We start from the raw sequence: 27,146 nt of genomic DNA, 5'->3' as shown, positions 1-27,146 counted from the left end.
AAGAAATATGCTAGTGTTTTCTTTGAAAAATTGAAACATATTTATTAAAACGTAGTGTTCATCCAACATTAAAAGAATATTACTTATTCTATAATTTATTAAAATATATTACAATAGTTCGTAAATATTTTTGAATGTTTTGTTAAATTACAGATTTGTTAAGTCCTTTTGTTTTTTTGTTAAATTTCTTTTTTTTAGATTTGTGTTTAAACTCAGATTCTTCGTCCAGCGAAGTTGGTACATCCAAACGTTTCACCCCACTGCAAAGAAAAACAAGTTTGTAATTTATACGTGATCGTGTGAGGATTATATATTTACCTTTTTACTGATATTAATTTTGATTTACTATTTGTGCCCTGTAAAGCATTAGACCAGTCTTCGTCCGTGCCTTTAATTGCAAAATCCTGAAGACTTTCCATTTTAAGTTTTTTCAGTTCTTTCTTTTGATCTTTTGATAGTTGCTTCGCTGTTTCTTCGAGCTCATCGTTAAGGGACAAAGTAATGGGTTGCAAATCCTCACCACGATTCAAGTTAGTTTCTTTTATCATGGTACCCTCGATATGGCTCTCAATTACCTTTTGCAAGTACTTGGACGTCTTCTTCATTAAATCATAAAACTTGGCCAAAATTTGGTTTCCTGGCATACCCAATTCAGTTGCAATAACGTCAACGATTTTGCCTTGAATACCAATTGCCAATAATATTGCCTGAAGTTAATAAATATAAAATGTAATAATGTTTAACACTTGTATTAATATTACACATTACACATATAAATATTATACTTATAACTAAATCTAACCTTCTGCAATGTGTCAATATGGAGGCCTTCGAATTTGCCTTGGAAGTACAAATAACTGATATCAGTGACTAAATCCAAAATTAAACGATATTCAATTTGATTTCTCGCATAGGATTCTAAACGCTGAAGATCGTGTGGTAAAAAGTATGTATCAATTGTGGTTCTGTCCAATTCTTTAAAAAAAAAAAAAATGAAGAGACATGTATTATTATTTAAATTTGTCTACATTACCTTTCTGTTTAATTTGAACCCATTTGTTATCAAGAATTGACAACGCTAAGTTTACTGGAAACTCTCTAAAGTTCTTTCCAAGTAGTTTCATAATACGTCGTCTAAAATCATTAAAATACAAACTTAGCCAATCGGTGCTCAGTTTAGCATTGGGTTCTGATTTCTTAAGTATATGTAACATTATGCAGGAGTGTTCTCCAGTAAGATCATTGGCTTTCTGACTGTAAAGGGATAAAGTATAAAGTAATATAAATTTAGATTATTATTTAGTACACAAACATACCTTAGATATGTAGGTACAAAGCCTAAGTTCTTCCAGAACTTTAGCAATTCCAACGTCAGCCCATAGGAAGTACCAATGTAATCTAAATATTCTGGAGGTCTTTCATTTAAACGTTTGAGGAGTGATGGTGTTTTACGACGTGGTCGAATTTGCTCCTTAAGTAAACCAAGATCTTCGTCTTCAACTTCTTCAATACCTAAAATTTTTTGGTGTTAACTTTAATTATCAAACTATGTTTTGCTCAACCTACCATTTTCAGTAGTTGTAGTATTTTCGTCAAGATTTGTTATATTGCCACAATAATAATCCTTTAGCAATTTTATTGCGCGTTTTCCGTAACCCATCTATTAAATAATGTTAAACATTAGTGAAAATAGTAGACATACTAGTGTTTGAGTGTACATAATCCTCTTCGGATTAAATGTGAAGAAAGTGAAGAAATCATTAAAGCAATTCAAATTTTGTATAAAATAGTTAAAGAATTTTAAATATTGCGGATGGTCTTTAAAAAAATTATCGTAAGTTAAGAAGGATTTCTCAAAAGATATACCTAATATCACTGAATAGATGTATTTAATATTGCTGAACATATATTATTATGTATTTAGATTTTAAAATAATGTTAATACTGACCCTTTGATAATGTGGATGCGTTGCAATGCGTACTATTCGAGCACCAGCTAACTTTGGAAATTCTCTATCGCCGTACTGTTCTGATATATTCCAAGGTATTAAATCGCCATTAGCTTTTTTACCTCTTCCCAAATTATTATTTACTGTTTGCGACGAAATTTCACCTTCCAAGGCTACCTGAATAACTACTAGTACTTCAGGCAGATAATCTGTCCGCGTTATAGGACCAAGTAGACAGAACAAATGATGTGCTGGTGCATCGCTCATCATTTGTAAATCATTTGGACTGTTTTTGTAATGTGATGACACAAAAATAGAGACCAAACGATGTAGAAATGATTCAGCTGCTTTATGGTAAGAAAACAATGAATCACGATCGATGTAATATAGTTCACATACATCTGGTGTAGGACAACCCGAATTTAGAAATGGTACTGATGTAGCATCAAGGCAAAGTAAGTTAATTAACCAACTTTCTATGTCATCTCCTTCACTATAACGTATGGATTCATCTAGTTTGATCTATACAAAAACATTTAGCATTTTTTTTTTTTTGAATTACATTATAACAAAGTAGTTTACCGGTGGAGGTGCATTATTATCCTTTTGTAATTGGGATATCAACTTTAGACTCAGGGAACGTCCAGTACCTTCATAACCATTGATTGTGGAAGCCATAAATATCAAATAAGGTCCAATCATTTTTTTTACAAGTGGTAATGGTATAGCAGCTGCTTCATCAATTAGAAGTAAATCTGCTGCATTTAATAAATGCGTATCATTTGGTGCTATATATTGTATTGTTTGGCGATTGGAACGGGTGATATTTATGCGTATGATTGCCTTTTTATATTCAGGATTAGTTGACCGTATGATCGTGTAGTCAGCATGTTCCTGGTATTCAAGCGCATCAAATCCATTAAATACAAACTCAAATAATGTAATTAAATTTTCTGGATGCGGTGAAGTTACATAAATATTAACATAGCCAAAAGCCACAGCGGCAGCAATGGCCAAACCCAGAGCCGCTGATTTACCACGACCGCGTGCAGCAGTTAATGTCGTCGGTGGTCTAAAAGAAATATATAAATATATTGTTTTTGTTGGGCTGTCAATTATTTGAACTTACTTTATTTGTTTCTCAGCAAGAGCTTCGATAAATTGTGCGACTGCTTTGGCTTGATCGTAAGTTTTACACAAATTTACTAGTGGTCCTGCAGGTGGGGTATCACGTAAACTATCCTTAAGATCTTTTAAAAGCTCATTTTGTTCTGATTTTCCAATAGTCACAGGCTGTTTAAAAAAAAATAAATATGTGCATTTTCTTGCATTAAAGTGTTTATACTTACATTAACGGGTTCAACATTTATGGTTCTAGAACTGATTGGCAAAACAGAGAGATCATCATTCACGACTAAACAACGTTTACAATCTGCCAATGAAAGTATTAATCGTTCATTAAATCGACAAGTTATAGTCTGATGAGCGTCGGTGCGAAAACGTTTATGCACGTCCATGCTCATGGTATATAATTGTTTTAATGATTGCATTGTTTGAAGTAGCAGTATGATGAGACCACCGCCTTCAACAGTCTCCACAGTACGAGCAAGTAAATTTGGTGTTAAAGCTTCAAAGTCCTTTGTGAAATAAAATCGTAAATGCGATGATTGTTGAGTATAAATATTTTCTTCAAGTACTTACTTGGAGTATACAAACACCATATGTTCGCCCAAGAACTGAATGTGTATCTGAGTAATAACGACCATGTATTTCTGTAGCTACACGAAACACGTCAAACAAATCAGCATCATTAATGTCTATTTTACCAGCAGCAATCTTTTTGAGCCGTTTCTTTCCGTGACTAAATATAACAGAATGTAAGTCAGTATTTATATAAAACTTATAACAAAGTTATTCAAGTTAGAATGGTAATTACTTTGAAATGGCTTCATCTTTGTTTTTATAACACCAAAGTACAGGAGGTCGGGCCTTAACTGTTGACTTCGTTAAAATATCATACAAAATAGGTACCTGCGAATAAAATTCATTTAAATATGTTTTATAATAAAATAAATTATTAGTTTGCAAGTAAAAAAGTGCGAAGTGCTTTTAAGTTATTTACCTGATCTCTAGCTTTGTTGCCTATAATAACAAACATAGTACGATGTCCTAATTTCACCCCATTCTCAATCATTACTCGTATTCGATTATCAATTTTTTTCTTAACCATTTTTATTAAAATTAAAAAATATTTAGCAATCAAATAAACTAGCACGTGCAGCCGCTTCAGTTGTTACAGATTGTTTTGACGTATAAAATGCTTACGTTTGTTTTGAAATCATAAGCAATACGTAGAGCGCTGCCAGATGTATTTAAAAAACCAGTTTACGATCTACGCAAATGATTCTGCAATGAAAGACCGTTGCATATATCAATCAGAGAAGATACTCTTTTATATCAAATTAATACTCAATATTTATAAAAATAAAAATATAATTAGTTAATTCAATTATTCTACAGCTGGTTTATGATTTCGTTCTAATATAAACACAGTCAGTGAAAAACACTTGCACAGAAAATTAACAAAACTCCAAAAAAAAATGTGCGAATATAAAAGTCGAGTACGGCTTTATGTCATTTGGTTAAGGTACGCTGACTCAAATTTGGAAGGGTACAAGTTCGATTCCTGGTATTTGCAGTCTCAAAATATTATTTACGAATAATTAAATACAAGAATTATTTCCAAGACCACTGATGATGGGTATTTGGCAAAACACTAAACAACTGTATGGTCAGCCAAAAACTTAATTAATTAAAATAATATAAAAAGAATTATTGTTGTAGTTCACTACTTTTCGAAAACCTCTTTATTAATACTTAATATTCTATCATGCTTATAGAACCGAATTTAGTTTTAGGTGTTAATGCTTATACATTATTGTATATGCAAAAGAGCATTACAAGCTTTTCCTTTACAAAAATAAAATTCACAGACTTCGAGGGATTCAGTCTCTCAAATTAAATCAAATGGGATAGTCACTGAATCCATAAACAGATAAAAACATTGTTGTGATGTTTTGAATACATCAAAAAAAAAATTTGGTATATTATTTCTATAATTTGAATTGGCAATTTTCTTTTGAAGTAAATACTTGCCTACAAGATTTCCAAGGTGAAAACTATTTTAACTTTTGTCAAATCCATTAAAGTTCAAATCTCCTCCAAGAGATATAAACAAAATTAACATTATTAACTTCACGTTCACAATAATCGTGTTTGATGATCAGACAGGGAGAGCTGTCTGACCTCATAGATCCTTAGCGATATCAGATCAGAACCCGTATAAGCAAGTAATGACATAAACAATACAATTAATTAATGACATAATAAGTAATACTTGTTAAATTTAAATGACATTTATATTAACAGAGTACTCAGTAGCATAAAAGTTGATGGGCGAAAAAAATTACAGAGGGCTCCTATACACTTGGATAAATAAAAAAACCACACTAAGTAGAACACATTAAAATATTCCAAATCTATGTTGTTTTAATTTTTAATATATTTTATGTTAACATTTTTTTTAAACTTTATAAATGAAAAGATAATAATACGTATATACACGCGGAAAAATTATCTTTTTCTTTCATATTTAAATTTAATAACTGGAGGTGAAGTTTTTGTGCCAGGTTTTATTGTTTTAGGCTTAAGTAGACGTGGCATTTCAAGTGCACGCTGTATTTGTAACTTTTGCTGCACAATACTTAATTCCTTCTCACGTTCTATCCGTTTTGCTAGTTCTTGGTAGGACTGTTTACGTAATTTATTGCCAGCTTGTATTTTCTAAATATAATAAAAAACAATGAATATTCTGTGCTAATTAAAATGATTAACAATATTCACCTCTACATTAATTTCTGGAATTGTCAAGGTTTCCAAATCCTTCAAACGTGGCCTGTTTGTTTTACGTTCTAACAAACTGGGATGAGTCTCAAGACGTTCAGCTAATTCATTACCTTCTAAAACAGTTTCTTTACCATCAACAAAGAATGTGTGTTTATTAGGCACCGTGTTTGCAAAATCTATAAAATGAAGTTGTGATTGCAAACGACGTATTTTTTTGGCTTCCATTGTACGCTTCATTGTTATATATTTAATGTCTTGTGTTTCCATGAGTTGAAGCTGTTCCTTGGTATGCTCCTCCTTTTGCTTTTTCTCATGATGCTCACCGCTGCGTAATTTTGAATTTATCATGTGGTGATAAAACTCATCCGGATTTTTATTCAAAGCACGCTTGTGCAATAATTTTAATGCTTTTTCCTTATATTCTGCATCTCTCGCACGAGCTTTGTAATCTTTTTTCTTTTCTAACAATCCCAAATGCTTCCGAGATTCTGGTTGATGACGCTCACGATGTACTTTTTGATTACTTTTCGACGCTTTCTTCCACGAAGACATTGTAATCGAATATTTTGATTGAATTTGTTTTTTTTTACAATTTAAATCTCGAGCAAACAATCAACATGTGCATGTGAATGTATTAAATGTTTTTCTTCACTGCTGCTTGATATATAGAACAGGGTTGTTCAAAATATAATATATTCACAATACATAATATTATTCACAATAGGGGTATTCCTGTAACGCGAATGGTCTGCGAATTTTGCAAGACTGTCTAAATCAGTAAACAAATGGCAAGCAAAAAATATTTAAACAAATATATGGTTGATAAATACATTTAAATACAAAAATACCTGCAGATAATTTTATGAATAAGTTTTTTTTCATCTAAATATACTTAAAATGAATGACACAAAAAGATTATTGGTGAGCATTTTATATTGTATTTGAATAAAAGTAATCATTTAAGTATACATCCAAATAAAAGTAAACATTATCAAAATATAACATATATTCCAATTCTTTTGTCGCAATGTTATAAGTGAACTTTCTAAATTAGCTGACTGTTTGTTTATTTGCTCTGACATCAATGGTAAAAATTAAAACAAAACCGCATGATCATAATGTTTGTCCTTGCTTGTCAATATATTTTAATTTCAATCAAATAAGTACATGCTCATACTTAAATACATTAGTACAATTATTTTAATTTAATTTTTTTTTTATTGCAGTTATTACGTTTTTATGCTTTAAAAAGGAGAAACCAAAAGCATTCAATTCTAGTAGTATATATGTGCAACATTTGTTATTAGGTTCCTTCGGCAGTTTTTATGTGTGCAAGTTGCAAGAACAAAGGAATTAAAGTTTCTTGCCTAAAGTTGTTTAAATGTACGCAAAACAACAACACTACTTGCTCTGTCTAAGCACCTAGTTGTGAAGAAGCCAAACATTTTCGCTACTACAGAAAAAAGTGTTACCAACGCAATAAGCCTACTATTGTGAATTTTTTAGTTGTTAACAAATTTATATATCTTAAGGCATGAGTATAGAATAAAAACTATTTTTAATTTTGTTGTAAATGGAAATTTCAAAATTTTCTACATTTTGCAAATTGCTTTTAGTGCATTATTCATTTTAATGTTAGATTTATTATATATTTTTATACATAGTATAATTTGCTTGCATTATGTGCACATATGCAAGATTTGCTGTTTGCGAAAACAACATTTTACAGATTGCAACAGTGATGCCTATATATCGTTTAGCAAATATTAGATATTAATTTATTTTCACATACCAGAAAGGCTAATAATACTTTTTCTCTGAAGAAAAAATATATGAAAGTAAAACACTGTTTTTGTATTTAATTTTAAATCTAACGCATCTCTATATGTATTATTTTGTGTAATATTAAAATTAACTAAATTTGCTATTAATTTTTCAAAATAATATGTATGATATGCTTTTTTATATCTTTTATAATATTGTATGTCTCTATATAACAACCCTGTTTAAATTCTGTTGTTATTATGTCAAATTTGCAAATAGTGCATTTGTAATTGTTTTTTATGCACATTTTGAAAAACTTCCATTTTTGTTGCGTCGCTGAACTTAACGGAAGTGTGGAAATTTAGTAGGATTTTGGAATTATTTGCAAATTTGGAATCATAAAGCAAATTAATCGTCAATATGTTTAGTGACAATAGCGAAGACGGTTCAGATGTGGCGACTTGCGTGAGGTGCACGAAATTTGCGTCTCATGTTTGCCAGACTTGTGGGGATTTTTATTGTTCAGCCGCTTGTCAAAAATTAGATTGGCGTTCTCATCGTTATATATGCAGGAAAATGCCGTAAGTACAATAAAATTATAAAATAAAAGATAATACATATAATTCTTAAAATGTGTAGTAAGCTGATATTGAGAGAGGCATTTGATAAAGAAATAATGGCGGTAGGGCATCCATTGCAAGAAGTACGGGGATGTTTTGAAAATAATTGTCCAGAAGATGAAGGCACTGCTAATAATTCTTTTAAGTTTGAACAAACTAGTCAGAAATTGGAACAAAATCAAAATGTCGGCAAAAGTGGACGCGCCAGTATTGGCATTCAACAAGCTAGTAATGTCAGTTTGTTTGACGGTAGTAGTTCTCTACAACGCGGACAGGAAAGTCCGCAACTACATAACACTGAAGGTCAATATGTCAGGATAGGGAAACAACAATTTAACCATGATATACAGCAAGGTAATGATGCCAAAAAACGATTAAGTCATGGTAACCAACATCAATTCAAACGTGATGGTGAACAATTTGATAATAATGAGCCATACCGGCAAGCTAACGATGTCCAAAAATGTTTAAATCTAGGTGGTCAACAGCAGCATAATTCAGAAAGTGCCTTGAAGAGAAATCAACAGAACGGCAATTCTGGTAATAAAGGCTCACAAAATTATGATGCTTATGAACCACAATACGCTGATCGTAGCAGTGGTAGTTTAGAAGATCGTAACGGTAATCAGCAACAAGGAAAGCAACAACGTGGTCCGCAGCAATGTAACGATGGCCTTTCACGTCGTAGTTATGATAACAATCAACAGCGCAGCTCAGGCGGTCAACAACAACGTAACTACGATGGGCAACAACAGCGAAATAATGATGGGCAACGTCAACGTAATAGTGGTCAACAACGTGTTCAAGATGGTCAGCAACCACATAATAATAACTATCAACAACAGCGCAATAACAATGGCCAGCAACAACAGCGCAATAATGATGGTCAGCAACAACAGCGCAATAACAACTATCAACAACAGCAACAGCAACGTAATTTAAACGACCAGCAACAACGTAATTACAATGGCCAACAACAACGCAATAACGATGGTCAGCAACAACAACGTAACTATAGCGGTCAACAACACCGCAATAACGATGGTCAGCAACAACAACGTAACTATAACGGTCAACAACAGCGCAATAACGGTGGTCAGCAACAACAACAACAACAACGTAATAACAATGGCCAACAACTGCGTAATAACGATGGTCAACAACAACAACAACGTAATTATAATGGCCAGCATGACCAAAATAAAATTGTAATTGATCAGATTTTAAATTCGGATTCTCAAGATAATACCAATGATCGCCGTAGTGCAAATGAAGGCCGTCAATGGCATAATCGCAATTCTCAACATGATGTGCCACAACAGAATCGTCCTGATAACCGAAACATATCCAATTCCAATAGTCCACAACAGAGCAATGAAAACCAAAATCGAAATCCACAAAATTATTCTGAAAATAGACAAAGAAACTACCAGAGCTATCAGACCAATCAAGGGCACAATGAAGCCAGTCAACAAGAGCGTCAATTTAATAACAATGAACGTCAGGATCAAAATATTGATCAAAGCACTAATGCTCCCGTTCTCAGACCAGTAACTTAATACCAAACAAAATTATATATTTTGATTAATTATTAAAGCCTAAATATTTATATTTTACAGCCCTTTGAGATAAAAAAATTAGATGCAAATTGTACTAATTTTCTGGCACGTATAATTGACACTAGTTACATTAAAGAGGGACTTTTTGCCTGTATTCCTGACCAAAATTATGATTCTTTTATTAACATGCAAAGGTTTTTGGCAAAAATGGACAAAGACGCAAAGCCATATAAACCAGTGTAAGTAAATATTGTAATATAATTTATGTTTAAATTTTATTGATAATTAACTTTTAGTTTAAATGAGTACTGCTTAGCTCTGTTTGAAGAAGAGTGGTATCGAGCTAAGGTGATTGGTGCATATGGCAACGAATTCGAAGTTGAATACATTGACTTTACCAATGAACGCTTGGTTAAGATTGAGGATATACGTCGATATCCTTTGGATTTAACTGATGTTAACTCAACAAGTTTGTGTAAGCTGGCAGGTAATTATTGTACATATCCTAATATTATACTGATTAAATGTTAATATTTAAACTTTATAGGTTTACCTGATCAACTTAGTTCAAATCTCGTAGATAAGTTGGAGGATATGGTAGTCGATTTTCAAAAATTGTATGTACAAACAGTTAAAAAGTGTGACAAATTCTATGAAGTCGAATGTCCAGTTTTATTAAAACAACTCTCCGAATTAGGTTTTATTTAAACTGATCAGTTTGTTTATAAATTAATTTTATATAATCCTGAAGCATTACATTGAATGTAATAATTGATTTATATTATTTTGTTAATCAGAATTGACTTACATAATTTAACGTTATTCATTAGTTTTTATGCCTGAACAGCTTGTATCTATACATTGTAAATGATGCAACTTTAAAATAAGTGTAGCACATAAGAAATAAATCTCAAAGATGTTTACTGAAAAATATATGCATAGAATATAAAAATATGCATAAAACTGATCAGTTTCTTTATATATTAATCTTATACATTATATATTTCGACAAAGCATTTCTTTTTCTTTTCTCTTTTTTTCATTAAGTTTAATATTAATTCGATTTATATTCTTTTAGTAATCTGATTTGCCTTATATGATTTTACATAATTCATTACTTTTTTTCTAAACATATATATATATATAGGTATATACAAAAAAACCTTGTAACTAAACATTGTAAATGTGCAAGTTTAAAATAAGTTTAGCACATAAGAAAAAATTATTGAATAAATCAGAAAAGTTTTGACAGGAATATTTTTTGCGTAAAATATTATTTAAATGTGGATTATGCTCAACACAGAATTGAACTATAATAGCAATAGCTAGAAATGCATTTCTGTATACTGCGCACGTTTAAGCTACTATCGCTGGCTACTTTTCCATATACGTGGACTATAATGATAGTCGTCAACTACTGTTGCGAAAGACTAGTTTAAATATGCGTTGGGAATTAGTTTGATTAGAATTTATGTACAACTTTTTATGTGGATTTATTCCATATATTTGTTAAATTAAGTTTTGTCTTACTTTGTATCAATTGAAATAAAAGACAAAGCGCAATATTACAGTTTTTGTTTAGGAATTTGTTCTACACACAAAGGAACGCTTCCTGTTTACACTATTTCAAGTGCATTGAAGCTAACTTACTGTTTATGCTGATTCAGTTATGATCACTGTAGTCAAGCTGCACACAGTATTCTTTGTTTTCTTTATGAACAATGTTGCGCTTATGGTTCCTCCTATAGGAATCAACTTGGCACGACAAATACCACTACACTTATATTAAGAATGCAAGTCTCAACATAATTGGCTTGGTTTGGTTAGCTTTTGCTTGATTCTTTAAATTCAGTTCCAGTCAAGCCAACTAACATCTTGGCCGTGGTTTAAGTTCATAACAAACTTTTATTCATCAACCCAATTTTTATTTTATTCATTCCCTTTAAACATTATTTATATATTTTTGAAAATATACTCTGAATTAATCATCGGAATGTTTCGCAATTTGTTGAAGCAAGCGGACAATTAAGATAACCTATAGTATTAAGAGGTAAAAAAGCTATGTAACAACCACAGGTTATATATTATATAACAATTATTTTGATTATAGTCGGTTGCTGTTGATACTAAGAATTTATATATTATATATATAATAATTGGTTTTATAATATAATAATTGCATATATAATAATTGGTTGAACTTGTTTATTTAATATCGTTTATCGGATCGGATAATCCAGTTTCCAATTAAGCACAAAGCTCTTACGAATTTGTGTCTAAGTTGCGTGCTTAATGATCCCGAGACACCTTGTAGAACAGACAACTGAATTTATCCAATAAAAGATTAAAAAGATGTGAAGCACCTTTTCTTATCGACCTAACAGAGTTGTCTTTTTGCAATGCTAAGGACTTCGTCAATATTATAGACCACGGCCATCCAAAATGCGGCTAATATTTATGCGGTCCGCGACATGTTTTTAATCTACTACAATTACTTAAATTTTCTTTAGATGTACTGGTAAAACCACATTATTTTATTTTTATGGTATACCAAATAAATGAATTTAAATTGATAAATTAATAAAACTAATTTTAACAATATAAACGAATTTATAATGTTATAATGTATTTATAATAACAACTATGAACGTATGTATTTGTTTTTGCGACCCTCCAATCTGTACAGTAATTTGTATTGGCCCGCGATCGTATATAGTCTGGACAGTCCTGTTATAGACTATGCAGGTTGGTTTATTTTCACTTGAATTGGGGAGTAGGCTCTTTCAGCTGAGTTGGAGTTAGTCTGTACACTGACCAATGCGGTTTTTTTAGGGGTCCTTCTGTATTCTACATCCATTAATCTGAAATTCTGGGTGTTTTGAGAATATCGAATGATTTCGAATAGTTATTGATTTTCAAGAAATTTGTGAATAAGGTAAATGCTTGAAAATTTAATAATAGACTACATTGTAGATTAATTTGCTACATCAGTATGACGTACAAGCTTTTGTTTCTGTTATACGAATTAATTTGTGAATAGAAAACGAATTAATATATTTCGAATAATTGAATGTTTGCAACTGAACAAGAATAGTTATAAATGTGTGATAGTTTTGAAGCTAATGATATGAATACAAATGAAAAATTAACAGATTGTAAGTAAATGTAGTTTCTTGTTATGGTCATCCTTGGCATCTCAGCATAGTACATACTATGCACAATAGATGCTTCTTAAAGTTCGGTATGCTGAGAAATATATGGAAATCGAGTTAAATATCTCGTAAAACAAAACTCCACATCTTCGAATCAAATATAAAATCTGTTCTCTTCTATGGCTGTGAAACATGAAAAGCTTCCAAACGTATTGAGTCAAAAATACAGATCTTCATAAACAAGTGGTTGCGCAGAATAATTGCTATAAGATGGCCTGAAAGTATAAGAAATAAAGGTTTGTGGAGCCTTACACAGCAACAAACCGTTTCAGTTCAGATTGGTCGACAGAAATGGCAATGGATTGGCCACACACTTCGAAGACCTGCAAACCATATTGCAAAAACAGCACTAAGATAGAACCGCAAGGCTCTAGAAGGCCTGGCGCACCAGCACAAACATGGCGCAGAACTATAGACAGAGAACTTAATAATGCAAATTATAACTGGAATGATATATGCCGCGGAGCATCCAATAGAGCTTGGTTAGACCTATGGCAGAGGCCCTATGCTGCACGAGGAGAAGACGACAACAGTAAGTAAGTAAAGTTACTTCTAAAGGAGTGATGCTTCTTCGTATGGTTACGAAATTTGTATGCATGTATGGTATGTATGTTTTTGAATACAACACTCTATCCAATACTTGGGTGTTTTGTTGCTGTTGTTTGGTATTATCTAAACAGAATTTTTTTTTATACTTTAGCGTAATTTTATGATATCAAATTTCAAGTATGGCAGAAATGATATTTATAATGGCTTGTCAAATACAGGCGTGTGTTCATGCCATTTTGTCAGTGGAATGAATGAAGACATCAGTACAATTTAAAATTTTACCTCCAAACAGACTATGCTCTTCTTATCGTCAACATTGGAAAAGTAAATCATTTTATCATATTTTGCCAACTTTATATTTTTTTAAAAATTCGCTAAGATTGGAATGGATGGTCTCCAGATTGTAGCTGCCATTCCTAATCTGAACCCTACCACGCAAGTATCAGAGCTACAAACGGAAATCTCTTGCGCTGTGGCACGTGTCGCGACACGTGACTAACACTAACACGCGCTGTTATTTTGTCCATAGACATCGGAATGATAAGCCAAAAATTATTCAAAGTTTTGTTTATTATAATTTTCATGTAACTTTTGCTTTGATATGACACTTAAATGGGGAAATGTCAGACAAGGAAGTGGGCGTGTATTTCCGCCTCTAACCTTTGTTGCTAATGACATTAATGTCTTGATTTTTTTTTCTTGTTTGCTTATTGCGACCTGAACTGAGCTGAGCTGAGCTTGAAAATTGTTAAACATTTTTTTGTACACCCAGGTAATATTCGAATGTTAATTAAGCTGGTTACATAGTAATTTACTGATTATGATTATAACTATAAAATATTGTATTACTCGCAGTTCTGTCACTCACTGTACTGTAATCATTGCATCCATTGCAACCGAAATCTCATTATCCAGTGTAATTGCAACTGAATCCTTAAAGAGATTAAATTAACAAAACTTTTTTTTGCTAATTTTATTTTTGAAATGTGATTTCAGCTCGGTATGTTAACGAAATTAGTTCAAATATGTTTATTCTCATTCATTTGTTTGGTACGAACCCTAAATGTTGGGATATCACTTTTCGATGTAAACCACCAAGAGCAATACTGCATAAAAAACCAGACAGGATTCGTGTATAAAGCAAAAAAAAAAATTTATGGAAATTACCAAAAGTGATAAAAGCATATGACACCATTTCCAATCTCTGTTCTCGTACTTGTTATGCATAAAATAAATTGTTGTGTTGACATTTCCACCAGAAACATCAAAATTTACAGCAGCAACTGCAACAGCAACAGCAATAACAATACGCGCTCGTAACAGCAACAATAATAATTTACAATAACAATCCCAAACCATAGCAACCCTAATCGGAGTTGTCATATGCGCCAGAACAAAAGAACAATAGCAATCACAAGTCGACCAATTAAATAAAAGTATTGTTCTTAACGACTCTCTATGTGCGCTACATTAATGGCGTATGTATCAATTTTTTTACATATGAAGGTCCAGAATTTTACGTGTATACCTGCCGTGAAGGCTTAACACCATGGTGTACTTCACACATACATACGTATATCGCGCCGATCAACGCCTCATTGGAATTCAAAAAGAGTATACCTATATGCAGATTATGAACATCAAATTTATTAATTAAATTAATTGGTTTTCTCTTCTTGTGGGTTGGATGGTGTATTTACAAGTGTATTTTAATAATAGTATTTATTTTGACAAAGACATGAATAAAACATAACTGATTTTGTATTAATTGACATCTACACTATACGGGATGAAGAATTCTTTATTCTAAATAAATAAGATTTTATAGATAGAACAAAAACAGAGCTTTATCTGTTCGATATCTCATTTATACTTTTGGCAATTTTGTAGTAATTAATAATCACTACATTCAGAAATTCAGTCTTTCTGATTATGTTTGGAATATACTAAATAGCTATATCACACCACTTAACAAAACTTTGGTCTGACACATTTCATATGGAAAACCAAATGGTTTAACAGGAATAAAAAGGTTAGTAACTCGCCTCTCCCGGCAAAATTTTTGAGGGTATCACAATGGGCAATATATGCCGCTGAGTGGAAGTGGTGACAACTCTCAAAACCTGACCTATCCTTGGTCTGACAGATTGATGACACTGGTAACAGTAGTTTTGGCGACAGTAGTTCTGTAATTTTTAACATAAAGAATAAAAAAGACTTTCGTATGTTGATTAAACATTGTTTTTTGATTGGGAAAAATTACTATTAAAGCTAAACTGTGGTTTAATAAGTGTTATGAAGACTACAAAATGAAACTACAATATAATAAACTGATATACACTATATAATAAAAGCAGTCGTACCAAAATCATTTATATTGAACGTTGGGGAAAATTGACAGTTGTTTCGGATTAACATCATGGATTACTTAATATTAAGGAAGTCCCTAAAATAGTTTTCATAGACCAAAAAATGAAGTTGTGTGATAGAGATGATATTTCAAAGATATCCAAAAGTAGTGTGTTTACAATTTTACACGAATATTAGTTGATTTTGAAGTTTGTAACGCATTTGTTTTTACCAAGACAATGATTAATGTTATGAGCTGACGAAAAACAGTAGTTCAGTAGAGGAAATTTTGCTTTGATTTGCTTCAAAACTTACTGTACTTTTTAGAGCTGGTTCTTATAGCTCTACACACATTAAAAGACATTTCAAGGAAAGAATATTTGGCTAATATGACGGCTGATTGACGAACCTAAGACCTATTTTGAGAGCACATAAATCTTTCTATAAAAATGGAATCAAAATGAATTAATGTTACACTTTTGAATGAGAGTATATAAAGTCAAATAAAGTCTATAAACTCAAATTTTTTAAAAAAGTGTTTTTCATAGCTTTAAGGGAGATTGAAAAGATTGAAAGATATGTTATATGTTGATTTCAAGATTTATTGATAAATTTGCATAGAACAAGATAACAATATATAAATAAATAACAATATAAACAATAAAACTTAAATTATAACAAACTATATTTATTTCGAAATATTGATAGAATATGTAGAGAATTAGAATTAAAAAGTTTTAAGTTTAGTTTTCAGTATTAATTAGAACTGACATATTCCAGTATAAATTTCCAGTATATATATACGCGTTCTAAAAGCCTTGAAAACTAAGAATACTCACTTTAAAAAGTAGCGCCCGACATGTTTAATCAAATGGCAAAAAAAAATTTAAAAGTGGTTTCATAATTCACACTGATTTGCGTATAATACCTCACCTTACATGTAACAGAAGCCACCAGTACGTGTGCCTGTGAGCTTCAATCACAATTCACTATCAGTTAAGCAAGTTCTTTAGCTGAATTTGGAGTCGAATTACAGCCGTGAACGATGAATGATAAATAAACTAAATGCGTGAACAGTACAACAATTTTAAATGTTTACGATTTGCTGAACATGGAATAAAAAAAGGTATAAAAATTAACCAGGAAATGCAAGTCAAAAGGCTTGTCTCTGTGCGACGGTAGTAAACTGCAGTGAATGTAAGCCTACAATACATCATAACCCCTTTAGTGTGAACTTATGTTATGAGCAACCGACCAACCCCTAAGTTGACATTAAAATTCCCAAAAGTGCAATTCATCATATATCTCTATTGCTAGTTAGAACAAGAGACTTGGCAGACAGATAGACAGACGGAAAGCTGTACAGTTTGATTTATGGAACTCTAAATCTAGAAGTATTGAACTCTTTCAAATTGTTCGGTTTAGTACTATTTGCTCTAGATTGAGATTAAATTTGATATTTTTTTTAACAGCGTAATATAACAGGAGGGATATTTTTTTCGAAACCATTTTAAGAGTACTTGTGGCATATAATAAAATTTGGTTTTATATTCTCAGTAATAATATCTGAAAGTATTCAGGGTCACTTAAAGTCTTCGCCTTTTAACTTTTAGCAGATGATTTTACTTTAAGTTTTTTTATGGATCAAGTATAAATGGAGCCAAGATTCGCATTGATTAGGAATGATATTTTCCTATTTTGGCATTTCATTTTACTCTAGGTTTTTTCATGGACTAAATATAAGATAAGCTATATAATATCTTAATCCTAATATAAACTAACATTTGCATTGATTAGAAACAATATTTTCTTAACATATAATCCGAAAAAATGACAGTCTCGGAACAGATCAATTGAGCAGTAAATAATATAGAAATAAACCAAATTTCATTTTATTGTCATTTGTTGCAAGCAAGTTAATAGAAATAAATATTTTTTAAAGCCAATGTATGATAATATTGATTTATAAAATACTTACATAGCATTGATATGCACTATCTTTTTGCCAAAATTAAAACAGTATTAGACAGTCGCGTAGAAGAGGCGCTTTTGCTGAGATAACTGAGTTCGATATCTCTGCAAATCTTAAATGCTTATGCATAATGACGTTGAGACGTGCTTGCATTTCTGTCAAGACAAGTTTAAGCTTCTTTGATACTTTGACAGGCACTAGAGAAGTTTTCTCCTTATTCCCTGATTTCTTCAATTTCATCAAGGGAGTGATTATGCACTGTACATGTGTTTATCGTAATGGTAATAATGTATAAATGCTTTAAGCTTCTTGCTAGCGCTGATTATATTAACATCAGCACAAAACTGTGTATATATTTATAGGTTAATGGCTGAAATGTATCTCATTTATATGCAACTATATTTTCGAAGATGTCAAGAACTTTATCTAGCTTTACATCACCATAAGTAACACTTATGAAATTACGATGGGCAATAGATACTACCTTCGGCTCATCCTATTTATATTTGCATGGATGTTTATGTAGAATGATAAAGTAAAAGTAAGAAGGGTTGAAAGAAAAGTTCTTCATAAAATCTTTGATCCTTTGTGAGTTTGCGACAAGTACTTTATACCAAGGAACTTCAATCTGGCGGCTACGCTAGCTTGATCATGTCAAATTATTCAATACTTTGCAATGGTGAAAAAATACTTGGTAAAGTTGTAGGGAGAGATGGTATATCCGCTAAAGTGTCGTTATAAAAGGAGCACCAATCGTGACTGGAAACGAGACTGGAAAAGACAAACACAGAAGCGGGGCATCTTAAGAAAAGTAAATAAGTAAAAAAGATTTTTAATATTTTATAACTTTTTTCTATAGTTATAACTTTAAATTACTTTTAAGCTATTTAGGGTATGTAAAAAGTGAGAGGTACTCATATATTCATTATAACATAAATGTATATAGATAAAAGTCGAAAAAATTCTTTTGAAATATTAGCTAATGATCTGTTCAAAAATCGCAAACTGAATCGATAATTAATCATTAGTAATTCGAAAAGCAAAAACTTTACATCTATTAGATAAACTTAGCATCCAAACACTTTTGTCTAGAAATGGTTGCTCTGAAGTTTTCGATTTTTCGATCTATACGTACGCTAAGATCATTCCATGCATTTAATGTTGCCCCTGTCAAAGACAAAATCAAACTGTAGGCACATATGTCGGGAGATCTTGGAAAGCAGAAGATATGCTGCATTTTGTTTATAAAATTTTTAATATTTATCTTTTAATAATTTTTTTTAATATTTATTGATAAAAATTATAATTATTTGTTATTAAAATTAACTTTCACTAGGCTCTTTAGCATTACCATTGCCCAAATTCTAGCCTTTATGCCTCTGGCTGATTCTAACTTGACATTTTCTCTGTTTCCCACTATTACAAGGTTTTGTGGATTCAAAACGGCTTTTTAGCAAATTGAAGAGGACTCGTTGCTCTCTCCACTACAACTAACTAACTAACTAACTTTCACAACTATGTAATATCCTAAATCTAAGTAGCATCGTATTGCGATAAAGAGATATACGATATTATCTCTTTTTTCATACGTGCGGTCACCTTCTCATATATGTTTCAATTATTCCAATTTATAAAAATTTCTAGCAAGTGTGAACATCATTTTTCATAAATTAAACTACAACAATGTGAACTGAACATTAGATATGAAAAAAATTTCACATATTTCTCAGCGGGCGTTCCGTCACCCCTTAAAAATTTAAATCAACTTAAAGGATGAAAACGCAGACCTAAACTGACAACAAAAATTGAAAGGGAGAATAAAAGTCTCTTGAGGTTCGAGATGGACTCATACGTTGCAGGGTCGCACATCTTCAACTTAACTTCACCCTCAACCGATAGCAACAACAATGAGCACACAACACACAGAGAAGCACAGCACCTTCTTATACATGGAATAGCAGCAGTGGCACGGTGCTGGTAAGGCACCGTACACACAATAACAAACCAATTATAGTTAGATTGGCCGCATATTAAAAATCGAATGAGAAACACATCTGTCGCGTCCGTGTGCAATGCGAAGTCTCACAATAAAAATGAATACACTAAAAAAGAAGCGGTTCAAATTTTTCGCAACTGTTTCAAAATATCAACAAAAAACAAAAAAAAAAACAAAAAAAAATTGTGTTTCTGCCGATGTGTTCCTGCACCGTACCTTTACCTCATCGCTGATGATGATTGTTCGTCTCGCAAGAGTGCAGAGAAACGCTTTAACAAAGCAATTCTTTATGTGCGCGCCTGTGGAGTCGTTATCCTACATAAAGGAAGAAGGGGTGTTAACATGGGGTTCGTAGCAAAATATGATTATGAAATGATTATTATAATTATTATTTGTTGCTTTTGTACCTTTTCTTTGTATTGTACTTCTATAAAATTTGTGTTAACAGTTCGGCATAATATTTGCTCACAGATGTTCTGTTAACTGTTCTTTGGTTCCATGTTTCGGGCATTGTTGACAATCTTTCCAAAAAGTTATGAAGATAGTTAATAAAAGTGAAATTAGGGCGTAGTTGCCACTTTTGTACTTGGTTATGTTGTCGATAGAGTTTTTTATTTGGATTCGACATGGAAGGCGTTAAAAATCCTTAAGGTAAACAATGCATTATTAATGCGCCACTGAATTTGCCTAATAAGGTGCACGCAATCAGTCCAAAATGAACTAATTTGAGGTTAGAATGAAAAATGGAGGCGTTACCGTTCGTGTTTAAGGTTGAAAAAAAATTGCTTTGGATTATAGTTTTCTTAGTTGTTTAATAATTTTTTCGGTGAAAAGTAGATGTTTGACACTATTTAGGTGCTATTAATTTGCACTTTTTGAGAAATTCTTTGTTTTTGATTAACAAAGTCATGTACTGTACTGTACTCCATATATTGAAGAAAGTATTATTGAGAACTTTGTTGCAGTGTAACCGTGGGTTCGAAAAGGATACTGCATTTATGTGGAGGGTGGTAAGTTATATTCAACGCCACCTAAGTTAGCACCATCGCAATGGATGTCGATATATCTATGATATGAGCAGAGGAATCGACGAATATATCTTAGAATTAGAGCTCTATAAAACAAGATGCCGTTGAGATGCCCATCTGTGTGACACACAAGAAGATACAGTCTATGTCTATAAGTGGATAACCTCACTTTATCTTAATAGATAGAGAGAGTTGAGCACTTGTAGACAGACCAATCTCATGTTGCCGAAACCGTGGGTCAGGGAAGCGATAAAAGTGCTTAGCTATTCTCGGAGCACTCTAAGCTGGCTGACCTCACTAATTACTGGACATGGCAACTTCAAGTATCACCTCAAAAAGATAACTCTTGCTGAGGCAGACACTTGTAGACTCTGTCTAGCAGAAAAGGAGACAGGGGTGCTTATATTGTGTCAATGTTCAGCACTGGCAAGTAGGAGGAAGACTGTCTTGGGACACCATTGTGTTGGTGATGACTTGGCAGGAAACCTCAAGCTAAATGAGCTGCTTGCATTAACAAAAGATGTAGTTATGCGATCGGAAGCCACTCCAGCTTTAACTCAATAACAACTTCCGAGAATCGAAGGACGAAAAAGGATCCAAGTAGTTTCGTGGTGTACTTCGAATAATCCTTCAACTCAGTGGGGCCACTTGTTGGACAGTGCACTGTCCCAACGTCCCACCATATATATTCTACTGCGTCTCGTAGAGTTGTGAGGTCTATATTGATAGGTGCATAGGTCGCAAAAAATACGTCCTATTGCTTTGTGGAGTTTTTTGAGCTTTACTTAATGAAAAACCTGCGAGAGCCCAATCAAAAGTGTTGCGTATGATAACAAAAACGTATGGTGTTGCCTACCAGGATTTAAAAAAAAAATAATGAAAAAGGTTTAATCAAAATCACTGTGTACAACGCTATAAACCATATTATGAACGATGGACAAAATCAGGTTGAAGAAATGAAAAAATATACCTACATATATTTCCACATTGTTACTAAGAAAATATTGTCTAGTACTGCTGTTTGACCTTTGGATTGTTGTATTGAATTCAGACTACAAAAACTCGTCTAAATCGCGGTGGAACCTAGTGATACAGCCACACGAAGTTGCCACATGTTTGCATTTGTAGCTTTAATGTTTTTTGCTATAGTTTTTTGCTTTTAATGACTGTTAAACACATACTAAACAAATAAAAAGTTATGAATTATTAGACCTACTAGAGGTAACTTGCCTGCGAAGATAAAATCAATATATTTTAAGTATCTTAATCAAAGAATCAGTTATTTTCTTCGAAATTATTTTCGTGTTTAATTTATTTTAAATTATTTTTTGCGATTTTATTCATAAATTAATATTGCACAAGCATCCAACCGAAAATTCATAAATAAAAAATGTCTGGCCAACTTAATATTAAATTCTACAATTATTTAATATCTTATAAATACTTGTACTTGTCATTTGCTGAATTTTTTTTTTTTGTTAATCTTGAGTTTTCTGAAGTGAAAACAAATTCAAGTAAAATCAACTCCATTTAATTGTCATTTCTGTTTTATTTCTTGAAATCTTGAGTCTAAGTAAAACAAATCAAGTAATCAACTCCATTTAAATTCGTTATACGAAGACTGCCACATCCAATGGAGCTGTGCTACTCCATCCCCCAACAATATTTTATCTTTTGCTCTAACTGGTATATTGAGCATAAGCGGCAGCTACTTGAGTTCTGTATCAATCAAATACGGTGCCACAATAATTAAAACAACAACTACCAACAACAGAAAATATGTATATACGTTAACATCAATACAACGGCAACAAGAATGCAAAGAACGTAAAATCTTAGCCAAAAGATTTGGCATGGATCAGTAATCTAATACCAGATTACGATTCCGCATGGTTCGCCTTCACCTAAGTCATCATCATCATTCTCGTGTTCCTCATCGTTGAGTTGGTTTTGCTGCTTGACTGAACGACCGCATGAATAAATGGCTGAACGAATGTTAAACAGTTTGTCCGTTAGACAGTCAAACTGGCTGTCTAAAAACAATCCCCTGCCACTGTCTATCAGTCAGCCTGTTTGTCTGTTTGTCTGTTTGTCTGCTCCTCTGACTTTATGGGTGTTAAAGCATTTTATATTTACAGTGTTGCTGCGTTCCTAATACTGTTTTATAAATGCAAGTCAGTTAGATGGTTGGGACCACAGTGCTCTATTTTTATTTCTACGTATTTTATGAACATCTAAAGGTAGATAAGCTGTCAAGAAATAAAATAAAATACTTTGGAGTGAGGATTACAAATAGACCAAAAATATTTATTACACGAATATATATTTTGCAACAGTCATTCAATAGTCCCCAAAGGCAAAATCAACAAACATTCGCAAAAGCCCCACTCTTACCGAACTGAAACTCAAACTCCAATTCCAACTCAAACGAATATAAGTGTTATCAATCCAAACATACCCAAAACCACTACACAGCCAGATTTGCCACCCCAAATCTAGTCAACATGACCCAGTACACTTAAATATTCCATGTTGTGCGCTTCGCCAAAAGCTAACTCCCACAATTATTTCCACCAACAGGAGTCTCAAAATGAACGACAACAGAATCGTTGTTTGAACTACGTCGGTACGTGACTGTAACATTTCCGTACGCGTTTGCCGTATTTACAGTGTTTGTTGAATAAATGTTTCATTTTTTTTCTCAAATTTTATCTTTTTTCAGATTGTACTCAGCCATGCTGTTCCGTACTGCTCTGTGCCGTTTTATGCATTTTTTTTTATCTATTTAATGTCCCAAGTTGCCTGCTCCCTGTCAACATCGTCACACAACAACGTCGATGTTGATGTTGAGTCGATGGAGACGAGTAGTCAGGCTGACATTGGCTCAGTTTGTCATGATAGGCAGATATAAAAAGTTTTCCTCGTCTCCTTGTTTTCTTTTTTGTTCTTTATTTTTGGATTGGTATTTTTCTCGTTTTACCGGGTTGTGTGTACTTTATATGGCAAATGCGGAACAAACTTATAAATGCTGAATTTGTGTTAGTTGTAGGTTATACCAGTGGTGGATTTTAAATATTTTAGGGACATTACAAGAGCTGAAGTGTATTTTAGAGAAATATTTTATATTTCGTTTAGAATGCATTTTCATTAGTTTTTCTTAAACGTATGTTAAGTCTTTGAAGGATTATTATATTAATATATTTCAAAAAGATATTCCCTGAAATGTAACATTTGCTGTTCTCAAATATTATAAACATAATACGATAGTTGAAAGCGCTAACATAATTGAATGAATGTCTCCATTTAATTGACAACTCAGCCGCCATTTTTAAATCTGATCGGGCTTTAACTCCGGTCATTTGAAATTGATCCTTGCTTTTGAAGGAACTGTTTGTGTTTGTATTAAATGGATTTCTCCATTTAATAGACAACTCACCCGCCATTTTTCCATCTGATCGGGCTTTAAGTTCGGTCATATAAAATTGATTCTTGATTTTGAAAGAATTACCATCACTAATAGTTATTAATATTTAACTGTTGGAATACACTTTAATTCATTCGTTGAAAACTTTCCTGAAGTAACTCTCACTGGGTCTATTCGAATGTCAAGGTAGTGCTAGTGTTAATAAGACCATAGACTAATTACTAATAACGAAACACAAAATTTCTTATTAAGTCTCAAGAATTTATATCTTATAAAGTCGGGTAAGGTATTAAAAAGGTTTTACGTTTAATGTTGAGAACCTCGTACTGCTATATATCCGCTAAGGTTTTTGTATTAAATAAATTTAGTTAAGAACTGCATTCAGCACTAAAAATGTTAACGAATTATGTTATACTATAGCTCAACTTAATTCGATATGAAAACTGTTCTGGCTATGTTGACTAAATATCTAGTCGAGAATAATCTTAACAAATAATAGAAGCGCAATAATTATGAACAAGAAGCTGAGGAAGACTGCGATTAAGTTGAATGTATAATATAATAGATGACGGAATTAAAGTCATTCATACCCGCGGTTCGTTCTCTCAGTTTTGACAATTAGTTACTCGAAGTGTTTGGCAAAAGTGAGAAAAATCATTCGAGAAGACGTAGTGAGAAAGTTACATAAACGAGTCGCTGGTGGACAACTTCAAAGAAAAGAAGTAGATCGGCGAGTCCCGGGCATTAATGGAGAATAAGAAGCTGAGGCACACTGTATAGTTTCAGTACAAATCACAGTTTGTGGTATATATACATTATTAATATTTGTTAAGTATTTTAAAAATATTTATTTAAATAAATTATTAGTTTTAATGAAATAGGATAAACAATTATTTAGGATCAAGCATTATTAGTTAGGTATTAGCAAAATATTTCTGGGTCTATATGAGTTTAAATTTATACCGCTACTGTTTCAAGAGCGATTAGATATTGCATATTTAAAACGTGAATATAACTCCCAAACCTGAAAATGTACACTAGCGAAAACAGATAAATAGATAGACAAATTTCATTGCAAAATGCCTCTAACTACTCGTTACAGTAGAAACAACCAGCAACCAGTAAAGAACCAACTAACAAACGAAAAATGAACCAACAAATGAGAAGTTACGAGTACCAAAACAATTCCGGCCAAAACTAAAACAAACAAAAGCGTTCAACTTAACAGTGCTCTTCGTTGCTGAGCTTGGCTCCGGCTTAGCACAATTCAACTCAATTGAAATGAACTAAACCAATCCCAACCATACTGGAGGGTGCCGCTCATTGTTGCAGAAAATAAGAATTTTCGCTTGATGTGAACAAAAAACATGCATAAATATATTCCCTGCAATATACACATACTTACAAAAAATGAGTAGAGTTTGTCGAATATAATTCTGCTTCCAGAGAAAGCCTGTAGAGTAACACGGCTTATAAAAATCGTACCACTGCAGGGGGAAGTATATGGTGTGGCGCTTTGACTAACACTTTAAAATTTTAAAGTGAGTTCTAAAGAATTTCAAATTTTCAAAGTAAAAATAATAACATTTTATATTAATGCATTCAAACAGTATTTTAATCAGTTTTAAAATTTAATATTTCCTTTTGGAACTCATATTTACTATTTCCTTTACATCATATCAATTCTTTATAATGATTTTTATGTATTAACTGAGCAAATTTTAAAGGTGCTTGAGGAGAAAAATATTTATAAGCTATTAAAATACTAAAAAATTTTAAATTAACAACTATTAACAGTAATTACAAAATCCGTTTCTGATCTAATATTAGTTTTAACTAAAACTTGACTAAATTGCAACATTTTCAACAATCTTTATGAAATAATTATGGTCTTCAAAACAGATTGATGGATCTCAAATCTGTCAGTAATATTCTAAATATATAGAATTATTAAGTAAAGAATCGTAGTATCAATTAAACACCTGACAAAAATCTTTTCCAAATTATTTAGCTTTGAAAATACATAACATAATAGTACAATCGTTTCTCAATCAAAATATATAATTATTCAAAATTATTTCGTTTATTTTTTATTTTACAGATTTACAACTAGTAGAAGTCATAATAGGTAGAATAATAGTAAGAATAGCAGCATACCCACTTATTTTTGCTTTATTATGGATATTAGACACTCTTTTAGATTCGAGCATTATTATTATTATTGTAAGGAGATATGGCATGCGACCGTCGAGTGTATTGTGCCCCCTTCTGTGTTTAGAGTAGATCTCTAAGCTCTATTGCGTCAATAAAAAGTTGTATTAAACCTACTTTACAGAGTTTTATTGCCTCTTCCGTAAGAATAAACATTCCCTGGGGTCTATTCCGTATGTGCATTAGCGCAGGGTATTCTAACAGCACATGTGTGGTCGACCTCTTCTGGGTTTAGAGTAGGTTTCTAAGCCCTGTTACGTTAATAAAAAGTAGTATTGAACCTACTTTTAGGGAGGCTAAGATTCAACTAGGACCGTTGCGCCATTAATGATGATGATGAGAACCTACTTTACGAAGTTTTATTGTTTCTTCCGTAAGAATAAACATTCCCAGGGTCCTATTCCGTATGTGCATTAGCCCAGGTAGATTCGAGCATACACTTACTTAAAATTTATTTTGTTTCCTCGTTATTCATATCTTATTCACTATGTTTATACTGGAAAGATAACGGTTACATTGCATGCAAATCCCCTCATGACTTCTCATGCGGTAGTACGTATAAAAATATATCAAATTTAAACTAACTGTGTAAATCCGACTTAAATAA

At 32.1% G+C, this 27,146-nt stretch overlaps 3 protein-coding genes across 3 annotated transcripts; 1 reads left to right on the top strand and 2 right to left on the bottom strand.

Moving 5' to 3' along the window:
* Positions 1–130: 130 nt before the first annotated feature.
* On the bottom strand, positions 131–4,269 carry LOC119671300 (RNA cytidine acetyltransferase). The gene is made up of 13 exons (XM_038081876.1): positions 4,072–4,269; positions 3,886–3,980; positions 3,651–3,810; positions 3,299–3,586; positions 3,079–3,242; positions 2,532–3,021; positions 1,950–2,471; positions 1,567–1,660; positions 1,317–1,512; positions 1,034–1,254; positions 803–975; positions 319–707; positions 131–260 (listed from the first exon to the last, which is right to left on the bottom strand). Exons 1-13 carry the CDS (start codon positions 4,177–4,179, stop codon positions 143–145), a joined length of 3,018 nt encoding a protein of 1,005 aa, XP_037937804.1. The 5' UTR covers positions 4,180–4,269; the 3' UTR covers positions 131–142.
* A 1,277-nt stretch (positions 4,270–5,546) lies between these two features.
* Positions 5,547–6,514, bottom strand: LOC119674156 (probable U3 small nucleolar RNA-associated protein 11). The gene is made up of 2 exons (XM_038085284.1): positions 5,853–6,514; positions 5,547–5,792 (listed from the first exon to the last, which is right to left on the bottom strand). Exons 1-2 carry the CDS (start codon positions 6,405–6,407, stop codon positions 5,583–5,585), a joined length of 765 nt encoding a protein of 254 aa, XP_037941212.1. The 5' UTR covers positions 6,408–6,514; the 3' UTR covers positions 5,547–5,582.
* Positions 6,515–7,914: 1,400 nt separating this feature from the next.
* On the top strand, positions 7,915–10,751 carry LOC119671299 (uncharacterized protein DDB_G0290685-like). Its single transcript, XM_038081875.1, has 5 exons — positions 7,915–8,200; positions 8,259–9,789; positions 9,859–10,037; positions 10,095–10,285; positions 10,346–10,751. The coding sequence occupies exons 1-5, from the start codon at positions 8,040–8,042 to the stop codon at positions 10,504–10,506; spliced, it is 2,223 nt and encodes a 740-aa protein (XP_037937803.1). The 5' UTR covers positions 7,915–8,039; the 3' UTR covers positions 10,507–10,751.
* Positions 10,752–27,146: the final 16,395 nt, after the last annotated feature.

The sequence above is a fragment of the Teleopsis dalmanni genome, chromosome 1 (assembly GCF_002237135.1).
Source record: "Teleopsis dalmanni isolate 2A chromosome 1, ASM223713v2, whole genome shotgun sequence".
In the NCBI taxonomy this organism is placed as follows: Eukaryota; Metazoa; Arthropoda; class Insecta; order Diptera; family Diopsidae; genus Teleopsis; species Teleopsis dalmanni.
The sequence above is the reverse complement of the archived record's forward strand: the minus strand, read 5'-3'. Positions and strand labels throughout refer to the sequence as shown.